Genomic DNA, 17,406 nt, shown 5'->3' with positions numbered 1-17,406 from the left:
CCAGACCATGGTCTTAATCCCTGTCCTGAGGTCATTCTCTATGCAGGTTTGCAGAGAGGCTGGAAAATGTATGGCTTGGGGAGGGGTAGCAAGTAGATGGCATGGCTGTAGGTCGAAGAAATATGTGTATGTGTAGGTGAGTTTCTATTTATTCCATGGAGCAGAGTGAAGGGTGGAGGCATGGGAGTGCAGAGGAGAGGACGTCTCGTAGATCTGTTTTGGTTTTACAACATAGGTTCAACTTCAATGGCGGAAGCCAGTTATGTTTATTGGGTGTGTTACTAATAGAAGATTTCCCCCGCTCCCCAACTCTTCTAGGTACCTTTGCCTTGACATCCCTAATATCAGCCAATGCAGTGGAGCGGCTGGTCCCCCTGAGCAGCCAGAACCTTACCGCGCAGAGCAACACGAGTGTGCTGGGGTTATCTGACTTTGAGATGCAAAGGATCAGTGTTGCTGCAGCTGTGTCCTTCTTGGGAGGGGTGATTCAGGTATGCACATGCAAACTTGGGAATAAAGGGAGGGGGACAGTGGCAAAGGAAAGGCAACTGGTGCTTTATTTATTATATGAAGCTTTTTTTTTGTCAATTCAAGTTTTTCTTCCAGTTTTATTGAGATACAATTGACATACAGCACTGTACGTATAAGGTGTGCATGCGTACGTCATGAAATTATTGTCACAGTCATTTCAATGGGCATCCATCATCTCTTACAGATACAAAATTAAAGAGATAGGAAATAAATATTTTTCCTTGTGTTGAGAACTCTTAGGATTGACTCTCTTAACAAGTTCTACATATAACATTCAGCAGTATTAATTTTATTAATATTAATATAATAGGATTATATTTATCATATTGTACTTATTTATCTTATAATTACATAATATGGTGATTCAATATTTCTGTACATTTCAAAATGATCACTATGATAAGCCTAGCTGAGATCTGCTACCAGGCAAAGACAGTGCATAGATGCTGACTAGACTCTCCCCACCATCCACCCTCTGGCAACTACCTGCTTGTTCTTTCTATTTATTTATAACTCTACTTCTGTTTTCTGAAAACAAGGTCTGCTCCCCTGTTGCTGGAATAGAGGCTTCTAGACCCCTTTCTGAGCTGTGGTGTGTGGTAGGCAGGGTTGGAGGGCTGCAGCTGGGACCAAGGGTCGCTGAGTGTGTGCCTCCGCAGGAGATGTCCACTGGGAAGTGCCCTCTGTGGTGTTGTCTGTCATTTGTTATGCAGGCTTACAAAGAACTCTTTATTGACGCTGCCTTTGTCCCCACCTTAGCTGCAGGAATGCCAGCCACCTGCTCTGGTGTCCCCCAGGTTCTGGGCTCCCAGAATCACCAGTGCAGACCTGCCAGTGCCAGGTGCTAGGACCCACCGTAGCGAGTGTGCAGTCACACACCTGAAGCCGTGGTGCACCACAGGGTCAGTGCAGACCCCAGCCCTGCCTCTGCCTACAGTGAGGGATGCTGGCCTATTGTAAATACCTGTATTGGCCCCCCGCGGTGTGCCGAAACTCTGCTCACTGCCTGTTCATCCCAGACGCATGGGTTCGCAAAGGCATCAAATCCACCCTCTCTGCCTGGGGCTGTAAACAAATCTCTGTCCCACCTATGAAGCTGCAGGGCCACTGGGAATGGATCCAGCTTTCAGCCCCACCTCCATACAACATCACTGGCTATGATGGAGCCCCACCTCTCTTCTCGTGAGAACTAATCAACAACGGGGCAGGGGCCATGGTCTGGCTGTGTTGCATCCCTCCGCCCAATGTGCACCAGGAGTGGTACTTTTTTAAGGGGGTCCCAGGCTGTGGTGTTCCGCCCACACCCCCAGCCAGAGCTCACACTGCCCTCCAGTCCCCTGAGGCTCCTCTGTGCAGCGGGCCCCAGCCCTGTCCCCAGACTCGTCACTGATCTCCAGCAGCCAGTCCCAGCTTGTCCCTGCCGGCTCATGTCTAGGGCTGGCGATCGCAGGGACCTTACATGCCGGTTTCTCTTTAGTTCTGTCTGCCAGGAGCCTGCCACTTTCCCCTCTGAGCCGCGGGAGCTCCACTTCTGTCCCCGCTGACCCCCTGGCTGGAGGGAGGCATCCTGACATGAGGGCGCCTCTCTTCCTTTGCCGCTCCCTCCCCCAGGACTGGCCCCACACCAATTTTCTTTTTCTTTTTTCTTTTTTCCCCCCTTTTTTTATACTTACTGGGTTTTGTGAGAATCCTGTATTTCAAAGTGAGGGACACTCTGCCAGAGTTCAGTAGGTGCTCCGTGTGATTTCATGGCTCTGTAACTCTTGGTGGATTTCCAGAGGGCGAGCTGTGAGTCTCTCTACTCAGCCATCTTGGCCCAGAAACTAGTTCATTAACTTTTAAAGTAAATATTGATAGTTATCTACTTACTGCCATTTTGTTCATTGTTTTCTGATATTTTGCAGTTATTTTTATTCCTTTCTTCTTTTATTCTCTTCCTTTGTGATTTGATGACTATCTTTGGTGCTATTTTTAGATTTCTATCTCTTTTATTGACTGTGTATCTCTGGTAAGTTTTTGTTTTGTGGTTACCATGAGGTTCATATATAACAAGGTGATGATCGCTTAAGTTCAAATGCATTCTAAGAATCCTGCATTTTTACTCATCCTTCCACATTTAATTTCTTTGACATCTTATTTTGCATATTTTTGTTTTGTGACTCTCTTAACAGCTTACTTTGGATATAGATGATTCTACTGCTTTTGTCTTTTGACCTGATAGCTTCATAAGTGGGTATCTACTGTCTTTTTGTTTTTCTTTATCAATGAGATTTTAGTTTGGTGATTTTCTTATTTCTAGTTCTGGTCTTCCCTTTTCAAAGTAGAGAAGTCTCTTTACCGTTTCTTGTAAGGCCAGTTTAATGTACTGAACGCTTTTTAGCTTTTGCTTGTTTGTAACACTTCATCTCTCCTTCAAATCTGAAAAAAAGTCCTTGCTGAATAAAGCATTCTTGGTTGAAGATTCTTTTTCTTTCATTATTTTGAATGTGTTATGCCACTCCCATTGGTCTGTAAAGTTTCTGCTTAACGTCAGCTTATAGCTTCATGGGAGCCCCTCCCATGTAACTAGCTGCTCTTCTTTTGCTGCTTTTACAGTTCTTTCCGTAAGTTTGGCGTTTTAATTATAATGTGTTTCAATGTAAACTTCTTTGGGTTCATCTTGTTTGGAATTCTCTGCGCTTCCTGGACCTGGATTTCTGCTTCCTTTCCCAGATTAGGAAAGTTTTCAGCCTTTATTTCTTCAAATAAGTTATCCTACCCTTTCTCTCCTCATCTCCTTTTGCAACCCCTATAATGCCAATGTTAGTTTGTGTGATGTTGTCCCACAAGTCCCTTCAACTATCTTCACTTTAAAAAATTCTTTTTTTCTTTCTTCTGTCTAGTTTGGGTGGTTTCCCCTGATCTGTCTTCCAGTTCACTGATCTGTTTTTCTGGTATCATCTAATCTGCTGTTGAATTTTTTGTGTATTTTTTATTTCTTTTATTGTATTCTTCATCTCTGGTTCTTCTTTATATTTTCTAATTGTTTGTTAAAATTCTCTCTGTGTTCATCCATTCTTCTCCTAAGCTCACTGAGCATTTTTATGATCAGTACCTTAAACTCTGTATCAGATAGACTGACTGTCTCTACTTTGTTTAATTTTTTTGAGCTTTTGTCTTCTTCCCTTATTTGGAACATATTCCCCTGTGTCATCATTTTGCTCAAATCTTTGTGTTTATTTCTATCTACCAGGTAAGTCAGTTATGTTTCAGTATGTTAGATAAGTGGCCTTACGCAGGCGTTGTCTTGTGGGCCCCAGCAGCGCACTCCTCTCTGGTCACCAGAGCTGTATGATCTGAGCACTCCCCCTTTGTGGGCTGTGTGGACCCTTTTAGAGTGTAGCTGGGCCTACTCCCTGGCCTGGTTGTCTGCTGGAAACTGCCACAAATGAAGTTTAGAATATCCTGGGGGTATTCAGGCTGGTGGTCAGGGCTTCATCCCCAGGTGGCTGACCCTGGTGGTCCCAGGATGGTGCTGGTCCGCTGGTGGGTAAGTGTGCCTGCAGTGATGTTAGAGTAGGGAGAGGGTTTCACAATGCCACTTGCCAGCACCAGTGTCTTTGTGTTAGAGCAAGGTCTCGAAAATGGCTAGCCTGAGCATCATGAGGGAGAGTCCCAGTCACCTCCTGTCTCTCTGGGAGACCTTCCAAGATCAGCAGTCGGGTCTGACCCAGGATCATTTTAAGTCACTGCCATCACGCTGGGATTTGGGACATGTGAGCCTTTGCAAACACTCTTTAAGAGGGGAGTCTCTGCTCCCACAGCCCTCTGGACTCTCCTGTGTGCAAGTCCTCCTAGCCTTCAAAGCCAGACTTTCTGGGGGCTCACCTTTCTGCTATAGGACGCCCAGGCTGGGGAGCCTGAGATGGGGCAGGACCCCTCACTCACTGGGACCATGCAGTTGTGATTGCCTCCCGCCTTGTGGGCTGCCTCCCTGCAGTGTGGTCCTTGACTGCACTGCATCTCTGCCCCGTCTCCCTCTCCTGCTGTGGTTTCCTTTTATATTGTTATTTGTGGAACATCTTTTATGCTCATCTTCAGGTTGCTCTCCCAGATAGCTGCTCTGTGAATAGTTGTGATTACCGTGCCCATAGAGGGAGGTGAGCTCAGTTTTCCTACTCCAATATTTTGGCCATACCTCTATTTTATCCTTAATATGGTTTCGATTCTGTGTATTAATTTTTTTATTTGGTACTTTTGCATCATTTTTCTTCAGTGGTATTGAAGTATAATTTTCTTTTTTGTACTGTCTTTATCAGATCTAGTTATCAATGCTTTTCTTCTTATTAACATTCTTTTTCAATGCTTTTAAGCAATGTGTCACACTTTGGAACATCTCCTCTCTGAAGGTTTTGTTGAATCCTCCTTTAGAGAATCTTCCATTGAAGTCATCTGTTCTCTGGTGCTTTTCAGGGGTCATTTCTTGATAATGTTTCCTATTTCATCTACAAAAATTGATGAGTTTAAGCATTCTATCACTAATATGGTCAAATTTGACAATTTGAATTTCTCTAGAAAGTTATCCTTTTTATCTAGCTTTTCAAGTTCATTTGTATGTATATCTTTGATTTCTTATGATTTTTAAACAGTTTCTTATTTTAATTCTTTCCCCTTTGACATTTCTTAATTTCATATTTGTGTTTTTATCCTTTTTTCTTGATCAGGCTTGCTGGTGATTTGTCTATTTTGTTAATTCCCTTTTTTTAAAAAGCAGGATTTTGAAATAGTAGATTTACTTTTTTCTATTTGTATCTCTGCTTTAATCTTTATTTCCTTCCTTTTGCTATTTTTTTTCATTTACTTTTTATCTGGCTTTTGAGCTGGGAATTTGATTTATTTGTTATAACTTTAAAAATTTTATTTATAAAAACATTTAGGGCTACTTTCTGTAGATTCTGATTGTATTTCAACATTGATTTTTTTTTTTAGAAATTTTGTGACTTCAGTTTATATTTCTCCTTTCACCCAACAATTGTTTAGGAAAAGGACTTTAAATTTCCAAATGAAGGAGCCTTTTTGATTTTCAATTTTGTCAATAATTTCTACTATTGTTACATTGTGGTCAAAGACTATTGTTTATAATATTTCTACATTTTCTAATTTACTAATGTTTTCTTTGTAACCTAATATATGACCAATTTTTGTGGATGTTTCATGAGCACTTGGGAGGAAAATGATCTCTTAATGTTTAGCTTAAAATTCTACCTTACTGATTATGTTCTTAAGTCTTCAGTATTATTCATTTTTTTCCTACTTGATCTTTCTTGTATTAAAAATGGTGCATTCATTACTGTAGGTTGCTTTCATCAGAATAAACAGACTTTTCCTTGTTGTGGTTCAATTATCCTTTAGGTAATCTGTATATATGTTAGTTATAAATATTAATGCATTCAAATACCTCTCATTCATTGTCATTCAGGTAGAATAAATTGTTCCTGTCACTTGTCTCCATTACTGTTTCTTTTATATTGCTAATATAAAGTGCACTTTTACAACCACAATAATGTGATGTGATAGACTTCTATGTTGTAGACTAGATTATGGGTCCTTTAAAAATAGCTTTATTGAGGTATAATTGCCACACATAATTCCACATATTTACAGTGTACAATTTGATAAGTTTTGATGTATGAATATACCCATGAAACCATCACCACAATCAAGATAATGAAAATATGTCACTCCCTTAAAATTTCCTGATACTTGACCTTCTTCTTACTGCTTTAGGACCTCCCTCCCCTTCTTATCAACCACTGATCACTGAAGATATATATTTTCTAAAATTTTATAAATATGTATGCATTGTATTATTTTTACCTGCTTTCTTCCCCTCTGCATAACTTTATTGTTGTTGACTTTCTAGTTTTATTGCAGTGGTTTTGTGATGTAGTAGGGACCCCTGGGGCTAGAACTCATGCACTATCTGACTGTGACTGAACTGACTGGTCTGGGAATCTTTTTGTTTCCATTTCTGTCATCTATTTCTAAGATACATTGTGTCTCCTTTTACAAAGAAACTCTTTCTAGTGTAACTTAGCAAGTTTGCACTATTGTTACTTTTCGAAGCAAGAAGGAATTTTGTAGCCAAAAAACAGTAGCAGCCAAGGGAGGAATTGATGGCTTGCTTATAGCAATGAGGTGCTAATTTCAAGTCAAGGTGGAACGATTTAAAATGCCAGCATCAGTAAACGTTTCTGTTGAAGGAACAAACACTCAATAAAAGTTTAGGAAATTTAGGAAAAGGATTTTAAATTTCCAAATGAATGAGCCCTTTTGCTTTTCAATTTTGTCAAGCACTTTAAAAACATTGTTCTTTTTCCTATAGCTTTTATTATTTTCCGTAATGGGCACTTTGCCCGTTCCTTTTTCCAAGAACTTAGAAGGGTCTAGGATTGTCCCCTGTCCATTTACTTCTGGAAATTTTCCCAAGCTTTACTTTCCTGATGCCTCCATAGGACAAGATTTCTGTCCTGGAGGACGTGGGGAGATGCAGTTGCACCAGCATGGAGTGACATAGTGGGGTTGTTCAGTGACAGGGCCTTTTATTATTGTAGTGGTACATTCTGAAAACACATCGTCTTACAGCTTCAAGGATGATAAAAACCAACTGAAGACCCAAATGGGAGATTCTCCATTTACTTTTGATTTTTTACTAAACATTTTTTTGTGTCTTTTAAATAATGAGATCATGAGTATAGAAAGGATTTGAGACATAAACTAGTCTAACCTGCCTATTCAACATATCATGCTTATTCCTTCCAGAAAGCTGATGCCATTCTTTCGTAATGCTAGGGAAGGACAGCCTAAAGCCTCTTCTGGTGACGTTTTACTATTCACAACTATTACAGACCGGAAGCCTGTTACCCTGTTTACTCTAAATCTTTCCAGCTGTGTTAGTACCAGGTGAAGCTAAGAAGCAATTCACCGTAATAAAATTAGAATTATAGCAGCCTTAAAATTATAAAAATAAAAATTTCTCACATCAAAAACAATAATAATACTTATTATCCTACTATGTGCCAAGCTCTGTTCTAAGCTCACTAGATGTATTCTTGCATTCAATCTCCATCAACATTTTATGAAATAAATAATATTATTCTTACTATTATATAGATGAAGATACTGCAAGTTGTCTTTTTACTGGCTTTTTAAACTAATACTGAGAAAGGAAGCAAGGAGCTCGATCCAGCAACTTCTTGGGCCAGACACTATGCTTGTTAACTCCCCTGTTTTACCTCCTTAATGGTGGCAGCGGCCCACGTGCTAGGCATGACTTGTCTGGTGGGGCGGTGGCTCTGGCTGTAGAGCTGCGTGCCTGCCATTGTCCAGACTTCAAGGTCCTTTCCCGCACCACCTGTGTGTCCTTCAAGGCTCAGTTTATGTATAATAATCTCAACATTCCATGATGCCTCTGGACATGGATAAGTGGTTCCCCTGGCTTCCTCTGCAAGACGTTGCTCGTGGCTTGCAGTATAGGACTTCTCAATCTGCCAGGAGATATTTTCCATGTGTTTACCTCCCTTTCTAGACTGTTAGTTTCTGTAGAACAGAGACTGTTGACATCTATGATTCTAGCGGCTGGTACAGGATAAATGCGAGCTGAATAACTTGAATAAGAATAAGGTCAATTACATGTTAGTAGTGTCACTGTGTCAAATAACTAAAATCAAATGGAGATTTTGCTTTTACCTTTTCTAGTTTATCATTTTCTCCCTCCACCCCCCCCACCAGAAGATAGGGAATGTGTCTATATCAGTTTAAATTGTAGCACAATTCTGAATGAAAAAGGAGTAAGAGAATGTGTTATAACTTACTAATTTAGTCATGGACTTTGTCAGATCCATCCAGCTCAAATGTGAAGACCTAGTCGGTGAAATCTCTCACTTCTTCCCTTAACTACCCCCAGCTACCACCTGAAGAAGAATAAAAATACAACTCCTACAGCTCTCCACTCCCCCCATGTCTGTTAGTAATCCCATCCTCAAATCATCCCATTTGAAACTTTGTTGCTTCCTTTCGCTGGGGCAGAGCAGAAGGCAGGAGAGTCAAATTGTCCAGCCCTTGCAGTTTTGATTTTCACTGCTTCTTGCATTAGAGGATTTTTTTTTTTTTTAGAAAGTCTGCGAACTGAAAAGATTATGGTGCCTTCTTCAACCACGCAGTTCCAATTAAGAATAATTCTTAAGCCCAGTGCATTTCTGATATATTCCATAATAAAAAAAAAATCAGTGCTTGATTCCTAAGCGTATGGTCAGTTTGCCTACTAGATAATCCAATCCTTGTCTCGTATCTGCTCTCTGTTCGTGCTATGTCCAGTTCAGATGCTTTTGTCCTTTCTTCCTTTTGCCGCGCCTCTCACACTGACCTTCTAAGTGGCCAGGTGTTTCACACTCTATCATCAGATTGATTCTACCAAAGCACAGCTCTGATTTTTGAGCCAGTGTGCAACATACTTCTTTGCAAAATTAAGTGTTTAATAAACGTCTGGAAGAATGGTGTCACTCACTTCTGGAAAACTCTCTTTTCACTACTTTTAAGGTGCCCCCTCTTCTGGCTTCGAAGTGCCTTGCTTTACTGTTGATTATTCCCTTTTGGCTAGTTACGCCCCTTCAAAACGAGCAATGCCACGTCTTCTGAATATATCCCACGCTGTCCTGCTTTATACTCATATTCTTCCCTCTTTATGAGATGCTTTCTAGTAACTTTTTTCTTTTTGGATTCCTCAAGGACCAAGGCACAGTTTTACTTGTCGAGCAGTATTGCATTCTCCTTCTGAATCTCATGGCACATTTAAAAATTCTCTTTTATATGCCTGCAGACCTGTCTTGGTGTGCTCATTTGCACACATCACACCTCTGAAGCCTGGCTGCCTGGAGTTGGTCCTAGAGTCTCTCTTCTCCCCTGTCCCCATGTGTGAGGCGCTCAGGAACTCACTATGAGCAGCACACAGGTGGAGCAGAAATGTAGGCTTACCTGAAGTTTCTGTGGGAGAAGTAGAAAAGAAGGTTTCCTTTTCTTTTCATTCTCTTTTTAAAGCAAACTTCTTGTTTTAGAATAATTTTAGATTTTCATTAAAGTTGCAAGGGTAGTACACTGAGTTACCACATACTCCACCCTCCCAGTCTCCCTGCATTATTAATGTTTTACGTTAGGGTGGTATGTTAGTCACAATTAATGAGTTAGGTTGATACATTGCTGTTAATTTGAGTCCAGATTTCCTTAAGCTTTACCTAATGTTATTTTTCTCTTCCAGGATCTCACCTGGTAAACCATATTACATGTAGTTGTCTTATCTGCCCATAGGCTCCTCTTAAATGAAAATGTCTGAGACTTTTCCTGTTTTTGATGATCTTGAAAGTTTTGAGGACTACTGATCAGCATTCTCTAGAATGTCCCTGAACTGGGATTTGTCTGATGTTTTTCTCATGATGAGATCGGGGTTATGGGTTTTGGGGAGGAGGACCCGGGGGGCAGAGTGAAATTGTCAATCACATCTCACCAAGTGTGTGGACTATCGACATAACGTACCACTCTTGATGTTAACCCAGCTCAGCTGGCTGGACTAGTGTCAGTTTTTTGGGTTTCTTCAGATTTCCCTATTTCCCCCCTTTCTGTGCTGTGTTCTTTGGAAAGAAGTCAAGATGCCCGGCCCACTCTTAAGATGTGGGAGTTGTGTTAAGGGAGGAGTTACGTTAAAGAGTAGGGAGTGTCTACATATTATTGGAATTCTTCTGAATGGGAGATTTTCCAACTCTCTTATTTAAAAATTTAATCAGTCATTAATATCAGAATGGACTCAAGGATACTTATTTTGCCCTTTGGGTTGTAATTCAGTCCTGCTTTATCTATGTTGTTCTTCAGATTGCTCCAGCTTTGCGCATCAGGAGCTTTTTCAGTTGGCTCCTCATGTCCTTCTCGACATACTCCCATTTATTTATTTGTTATTTATTTTTGGAGTACCTTCTCACTCTCTAGCACTACAAAATGATCCAGGCTCATAGTGCGTACTTCCTACCTTAGTTCCAGAATCAGCCTTTGTTCTAAGAAGTCCTGGTTTCTTTTGTTAGAGAATGGTGTTAGAGGTCAAGATCTGGGTGACAGGTGTGCTCAGTGCCAGTGGGGTGTTGCTGCTTCTAAGCCATTTCAGCTGACATGGCAAGAAAATACGTGTGTGCATATCAACCAATGGATGTAAGCGTATCTGCATGTATTTCTATATGTAGCCACCTTTATCTATGTAAAACTACATATGATTTCCTACCAATGTCTCCAACTCTTACCTCTTTCCATATTGACCATTCTAGCCTTCTCCCGTTGTTTTCTGTAATTTCTGCAATAGTGGGGAATCTAGCTCCCACCATCCACCATTCCCTTACTTACTTTTTCAATTCCAGTGTATGTTTATAGTGGCTTCAGAATTGTTAACCTCTACTCCCATGGGAAATAACTTTATCAACTCCAGTTCCGTGTTTCTTTTTTGCCTTTGGTTTTACGTACTTTACTCATTTCCAAAGTTATTCATATGAGCACTTTTTGGTTTTTTTTTGCATTCCTTTCAGTGAGGTGTTTTTCATACATTTATGTGTGAAAAATCTATATATGATTCCATTTAAATGACACTCCGGTAAAAGCAAAACATATAGAGATACTAAATGCAACAGTGGTTGTCAGTTAGCTTCTTGGTCACATTCAGCATTCCATCCTGGGAACTCCTAACGTCTAGATGATTTTAAAAAATTTGCACACATTAAGGTTTGCTCCTGTCCTGTAAATATCTATGGGTTTTGACAAAAGCTTAGTGTCATGTATCCATCATTACAGCATCAAACAGAATAGTTTCACCATCCTAAAAAATTCCCTATGTGTCACCTATTATATACCCTCCCTCCCCCAAGTCCCTGGCAGCTGCTGGTCTGCTTACTGTCTCTATAGTTTCGCTTTTTCTAAAATGTCATATAAAAGGAATCATGCATCATGTAGCTTCTCCAGACTGTCTTCATTCTCTTGCAACATTCACTTAAGATGCATCCATGTCTTTACATGGCTAGATAGGCCTTTCCTTTTTATTACTGAAGAGTATGGAGGAGGGCTTTATGTTCTGAATTCCATAGCATACAACTTCATAGGCATCCATCTGACATTTTTTCCCCTCTCAAGTTCTCTGGTCACACGGAGGCTTTTCCTGCCATATCCTTATGCAGGGCTCAGCTGTTCTCCTATTATCACGAGCGATGTAGCCCTCCTCCCCAAACCTGCACACCACACTCAGCAGAGATCAGAGGCCTTTTAGGGTTTTAACTCCCACTCAAACAGCTTCTCAGACTTTACCTTCCTTGTCACACCTACATGACGGTTCTTTATGCTCCTGGTTGGCAGTCCCTGCTTTCAACGTCAACATCTCACCTCTCTTTTACAGTCTTTTAAAGTATGAACTCTTATCCTTTTCTCTGTATTCTGCAACCATGTTGCGCCTTGCCCCCAGTGGGTATTTAATAAATATTCATCAAACAAACAAATAAGTGATTTGGTATAACGTAAGAGCCAGGTTGCAGACAGACTGACAAGACCTGAAATGTGTGCAGTATTCCACCCGCGTGGGTAGTAGAGTTGTTTGCTATGCACCCTTTTCTTTGTTTGAAGGCCCCTTGCAAAAAAAAAAAAAAAAAAAAAAAAAGGCCTGAAATCTGAGACACATTCAATTTATATAGAACACATGGTGTTTATAAAAACATTACTAACTCGTATCACGCTAGTGAACTTGGATAATACGTGTCAGAGGTTTTCAGCATTAACCCAGAACATCAGCATTACTACAAACAGCTGAAAGATAGTGTATGAAATTTATTTTTTCATAACATGTTGCATGGGAGAATTTTAGGAGGAGGCTAGCCAGATTAGAGTTCTCAGTATCCACTTTATTAGTAAAAGGAGCTGAGGTGGTTGTTTATTAATTCATTAGCTTAACATTTTCTTTAACATTGGTATCAAATTTAAATACTAGGCCTCCAAGCAAAATTTTCTAGGAGCCTCATTTTACACACTTAAGTCCCAGGATAATCTTAGAAACCACAGCTCCACCTGTGAACACCTCTTACGAAGCCTGGTCGCTCAGGTGCTTGCTGCCTTCAAGCTGCATCTCGGCCTCTGTTTGCAAAATCCCTAATTCTAATGTGAATAAACTGTTGGAATTTGGGTGATGGAGAAAGGGGAGCTCTTAAGTTTCTCATTCTCCTTCTATCTCCTCCTCATCTTTTCCCTCCTTCTCCTCCTCTTCCTTTTTTTTCCTTCTTAAAATGTCTGCCATTGTCTTGGGTTATGGAGAGTGTTGTCATCCAGAAGAAAGCAATTTCTCTTTACTAGTTAAATCTCACATGTTTGCAGTCATCCTTCACACACCCAATAGTTTGTATCAGAAGTGAGGTCTTAAGGCGCTTGTTAACCTTTCAGAGTCAAACATTCTCCATTTTAGGGATTTATTCCTTGCTGGGAAGATTTTTTTTTAAAGTATAAAAACGTGTAGAAATAGAATATTACAAATATACCTTGAGTCTTCTCTGGCTTGTGTTGTAAAGTAGGTACACATGTTTTCAACATTTGAAATGGCTGAAGTCTCTTTACATCTTGTACTTTCCCTGTACCCTTCCATGTGTGACATTCAGGCTGTAGAAATGACAAAGAAGTGGCTGCTAGAAGGTGGTGGTTAGCTGGAAGTGGTTGGTGAATTACTTCAAGATTAGATGACCTTTGTTTCTCAGGCATAGGAAATCATTAATCTTTCTAAGTAGGTGCTGGAATTTAGGGAACAAAAATATCAGAAGTTAAAATGGTGATAATCTATACAAGGCCTCCCAAAGAAGTTCGCTTCTCAAAATAAATGAAGATACGTTTTCTTGGCATATAAATAAGAACTTACCAACATTCCATTTATGCATAAAATTCCATATATGCAAACAGGTTCCACAATTTCAAAGATCTGGATTGCTTGTATGCTCTGTTTAGCTGAAATGAAAATCCAACTCTGTGGGGTTCATCTTACCCCAATGATATGCTAATTTCATCCTCATGGCTTGTAAGAGTTAATGTCATAAGTTGGAACTACTAGTAGAGAGATGCTTGGGAAAAACTGGTTCAGTGTTTTTCTTAACTAATTGTGTTTTCAGGATGAAAATCAGCAGACTATGACTCAAACGTTGCCAAGATCAGTATGTTCCACTTGTACCTAGACCATTGATTGAGTGGATACTTCCCTCAGGACATTTCCTTTTTTTTTTAACCTTTTTTTTTTTTTTTTTAATTGAGTTATAGTCATTTCACAATGTTGTGTCAAATTCCAGTGTACAGCACAATTTTTCAGTTATACAAGAACATATGTATATTCCTTGTCACATTGTTTTTCACTGTGAGCTACCACAAGATCTTGTATATATTTCCCTGTGCTATACAGTATAATCTTGTGTATCTATTCTGCATATGCCTGTCAGTATCTACAAATTTTGAACTCCCAGTCTGTCCCTTCCCACCCATCTCCCTCTTGGCAACCACAAGTTTGTATTCTATGTTTGTGAGTCTGTTTCTGTTTTGTATGTATGTATGTATGTATGTATGTATGTATGTATGTATGTATGTATGTATTTGTTTTAGATTCCACATATGAGCGATCTCATATGCCATTTTTCTTTCTTTCTGGCTTACTTCATTTAGAATGACATTCACCAGGGACATCCATGTTGCTGCAAATGGTGTTATGTTGTTGGTTTTTATGGCTGAATAGCATTCTGTTATATAAATGTATGACATCTTCTTATCCAGTCATCTGTCAATGGACATTTAGGCTATTTCCATGTCTTGACTATTGTAAATAGTGCAGTTACGAACATTGGGGTGCAGGTGTCATTTTGAAGTAGGGTTCCTTCTGGATATATGCCCAGGAGCGGGATTCCTGGGTCATATGGTAAGTCTATTCCTAGTCTTTTGAGGAATCTCCATACTGTTTTCCACAATGGCTGCATCAAACTGCATTCCCACCAGCAGCGTAGGAGGGTTCCCCTTTCTCCACAGCCTCTCCAGCATTTGTCATTTGTGGCCATTCTGACTGGTGTCAGGTGATATCTCATTGTAGTTTTGATTTGCATTTCTCTGATAATTAGTGATATTGAGCATTTTTTCACATGCCTATTGATCATTTGTATTTCTTCCTTGGAGAATTGCTTGTTTAGGTTTTCTGCCCATTTTTGGATTGGGTTGTTTATTTTTTTCTTATTAAGTCATATGAGCTGCTTATATATTTTGGAGATCAAGTCTTTGTCTATTTCCTTTGCAAAAATTTTCTCCCATTCTGTAGGTTGTCTTTTTGTTTTACTTATGATTTCCTTTGCTGTGCAGAAGCTTGCAAGTTTAATTAGGTCCCATTTGTTTATTCTTGCTTTTATTCCTATTGCTTGGGTAGACTGCCCTAGGAGAACATTTTTGAGATGTATGTGAGATAATATTTTGCCTATATTTTCTTCTAGGAGGTTTATTGTATCTTGTCTTACATTTAAGTCTTTGATCCATTTTGAGTTTATCTTTATGTGTGGTATAAGGAAGTGTTCTAGCTTCATTGATTTACATGCTGCTGTCCAGTTTTCCTAACACCATTTTCTGAAGAGACTGTCTTTATTCTATTGTATATTCTTGCCTCCTTTGTCAAAGATGAGTTGACCAAAAGTTTGTGGGTTCATTTCTGGGCTCTCTATTTTGTTCCATTGGTCTATATGTCTGTTTTGGTACCAATACCATGCTGTCTTGATTACTGTAGCTCTATAGTATTGCCTGAAGTCTGGGAGAGTTATTCCTCCAACCTCTTTCTTTTTCTTCAGTAATGCTTTGGCAATTCTCGGTCTTTTGTGGTTCCATATAAATTTTATTATGATTTGTTCTAGTTTTGTGAAATATATCCTGGGTAATTTGATAGGGATTGCGTTAAATCTGTAGATTGCCTTGGGCAGTGTGACCATTTTAAGAACATTGATTCTTCCAATCCAGGAGCTTGGAATATCTTTCCATTTTTTAAAGTCTTCTTTAACTTCCTTAATCAGTGTTTTATAGTTTTCTGTGTATAAGTCTTTCATCTCCTTAGTTAGATTTATTCCTAGGTATTGTATTACTTTGGGTGCTATTTTAAAGGGGATTGTTTCTTTACTTTCTTTTTCTGTTGATTCATCATTAGTGTAAAGAAATGCAACTGATTTTTGAACATTAATCTTGTACCCTGCTACCTTGCTGAATTCTTCGATCAGCTCTAGTAGTTTTTGTGTGGATCTTTTAGGGTTTTCTATATATAGTAACATGTCGTCAGCATATAATGACACTTTTACCTCTTCTTTTCCAATTTGGATCCCTTTTATTTCTTTCTCTTGCCTGACTGCTGTGGCTAGGACTTCCAGGACTATGTTGAATAGGAGTGGTGATAGTGGGCATCCTTGTCTTGTCCCAGATTTTAGTGGGAAGCTTTTGAGTTTTTCACCGTTGAGTACTATGCTGGCTGTAGGTTTGTCATATATAGCTTTTATTATATTGCGATATGATCCCTCTATACCCACTTTGGTGAGAGTTTTTATCATAAATGGGTGTGAATTTTATCAAATGCTTTTTCTGCATCTATTGAGATGATCATGTGGTTTTTGTCCTTTCTCTTGTTGGTGTGATGTATTACACTGATTGATTTGCATATGTTGAACCACCATTGTGTCCCTGGGATGAACCCCACTTGGTCATGATGTATAATCTTTTTTATGTGTTGTTGGATTCTATTTGCTAAAATTTTGGTGAGGATTTTGGCGTCTATGTTCATCAGAGATATTGGCCTATAATTCTCTTTTTTTGTAGTGTCTTTGCCTGGTTTTGGTATCAGGGTGATGGTGGCTTCATAGAATGAGTTTGGGAGTATTCCCTCCTTTTCAATCGTCTGGAAGAGTTTGAAAAGGACTGGTATGAGTTCTTCTTTGTACGTTTGGTGGAATTCCCCCGGTGAAGCCATCCGGTCCTGGACTTTTATTTGCAGGGAGGTTTTTATTGCTAACTCGATTTCATTTCTAGTGATCGGTTTGTTCAAGTGGTCAGTTTCTCTTGATTCAGTCTTAGTGGACAGTCCCTTATGTTTCCAGAAACTTGTCCATCTCCTCTAGGTTATCCATTTTGGTTCCCTATAGTTTTTCATAATATTCTCATATGATATTCTGTATTTCCATGTTATTTGTTGTAATTACTCCATTTTCCTTTCTTATTTTGCTTATTTGTGCTCTCTCTTTTTTTTTTTTCTTCTTTGTGAGTTTGGCCAGAGGTTTGTCGATTTTATTTACTCTTTCAAAAAAACAGTTTTTGGTTTGATTGACTTTTTCTATTGTTTTTTTAATCTCTATTTTATTTATTTCCTCCCTGATCTTTATTATTTCCTTCCTTCTGCTGACTTTTGGGTTTTTTCCTCACTTTTTCTAATTCTTTTAGCTGGTGGGTTAGATTGTTTATTTGAGATTGTTCTTCTTTTTTGAGGAAGGCCTGCATTTCTATAAACTTCCCTCTTAGCACTGCATTTTATGTGTCCCATAAGTTTTGTGTAGTTGTGCTTTCACTTTCATTTGTCTCAAGGTATTTTTTAATTTCAACTTTGATTTCACCATTGACCCATTGGTTTTTAAATAGCATTTGGTTAATCTCCATGCTTTCCTTTTTTCCTTATTTGTTTCTCTGTAGTTGATTTCTTGTTTCATGACACTGTGGTCAGTAAAGATGCTTGAGATAATTTCTATCTTCTTAAAATTGTTGCAGCTTCTTTTATGCCCAAGTATGTGATCAATC

At 39.2% G+C, this 17,406-nt stretch overlaps 1 protein-coding gene across 5 annotated transcripts in view; it reads left to right on the top strand.

Annotated features, from left to right (window-relative positions):
- Nucleotides 1–17,406, top strand: part of SLC26A7 (solute carrier family 26 member 7) — a 134,124-nt gene that overhangs the window by 40,358 nt on the left and 76,360 nt on the right. For all 5 annotated transcript variants that reach the window (XM_032467735.1, XM_032467734.1, XM_032467737.1 and 2 more), the window contains one exon: nucleotides 319–491. In XM_032467735.1, the coding sequence (XP_032323626.1) occupies nucleotides 319–491 (173 nt within the window). The remainder of the gene's footprint in view (nucleotides 1–318; nucleotides 492–17,406) is intronic.

Source organism: Camelus ferus, chromosome 25 (assembly GCF_009834535.1).
Source record: "Camelus ferus isolate YT-003-E chromosome 25, BCGSAC_Cfer_1.0, whole genome shotgun sequence".
Classification (NCBI taxonomy): domain Eukaryota; kingdom Metazoa; phylum Chordata; class Mammalia; order Artiodactyla; family Camelidae; genus Camelus; species Camelus ferus.
This window is presented reverse-complemented; position numbering and strand designations above follow the sequence as displayed.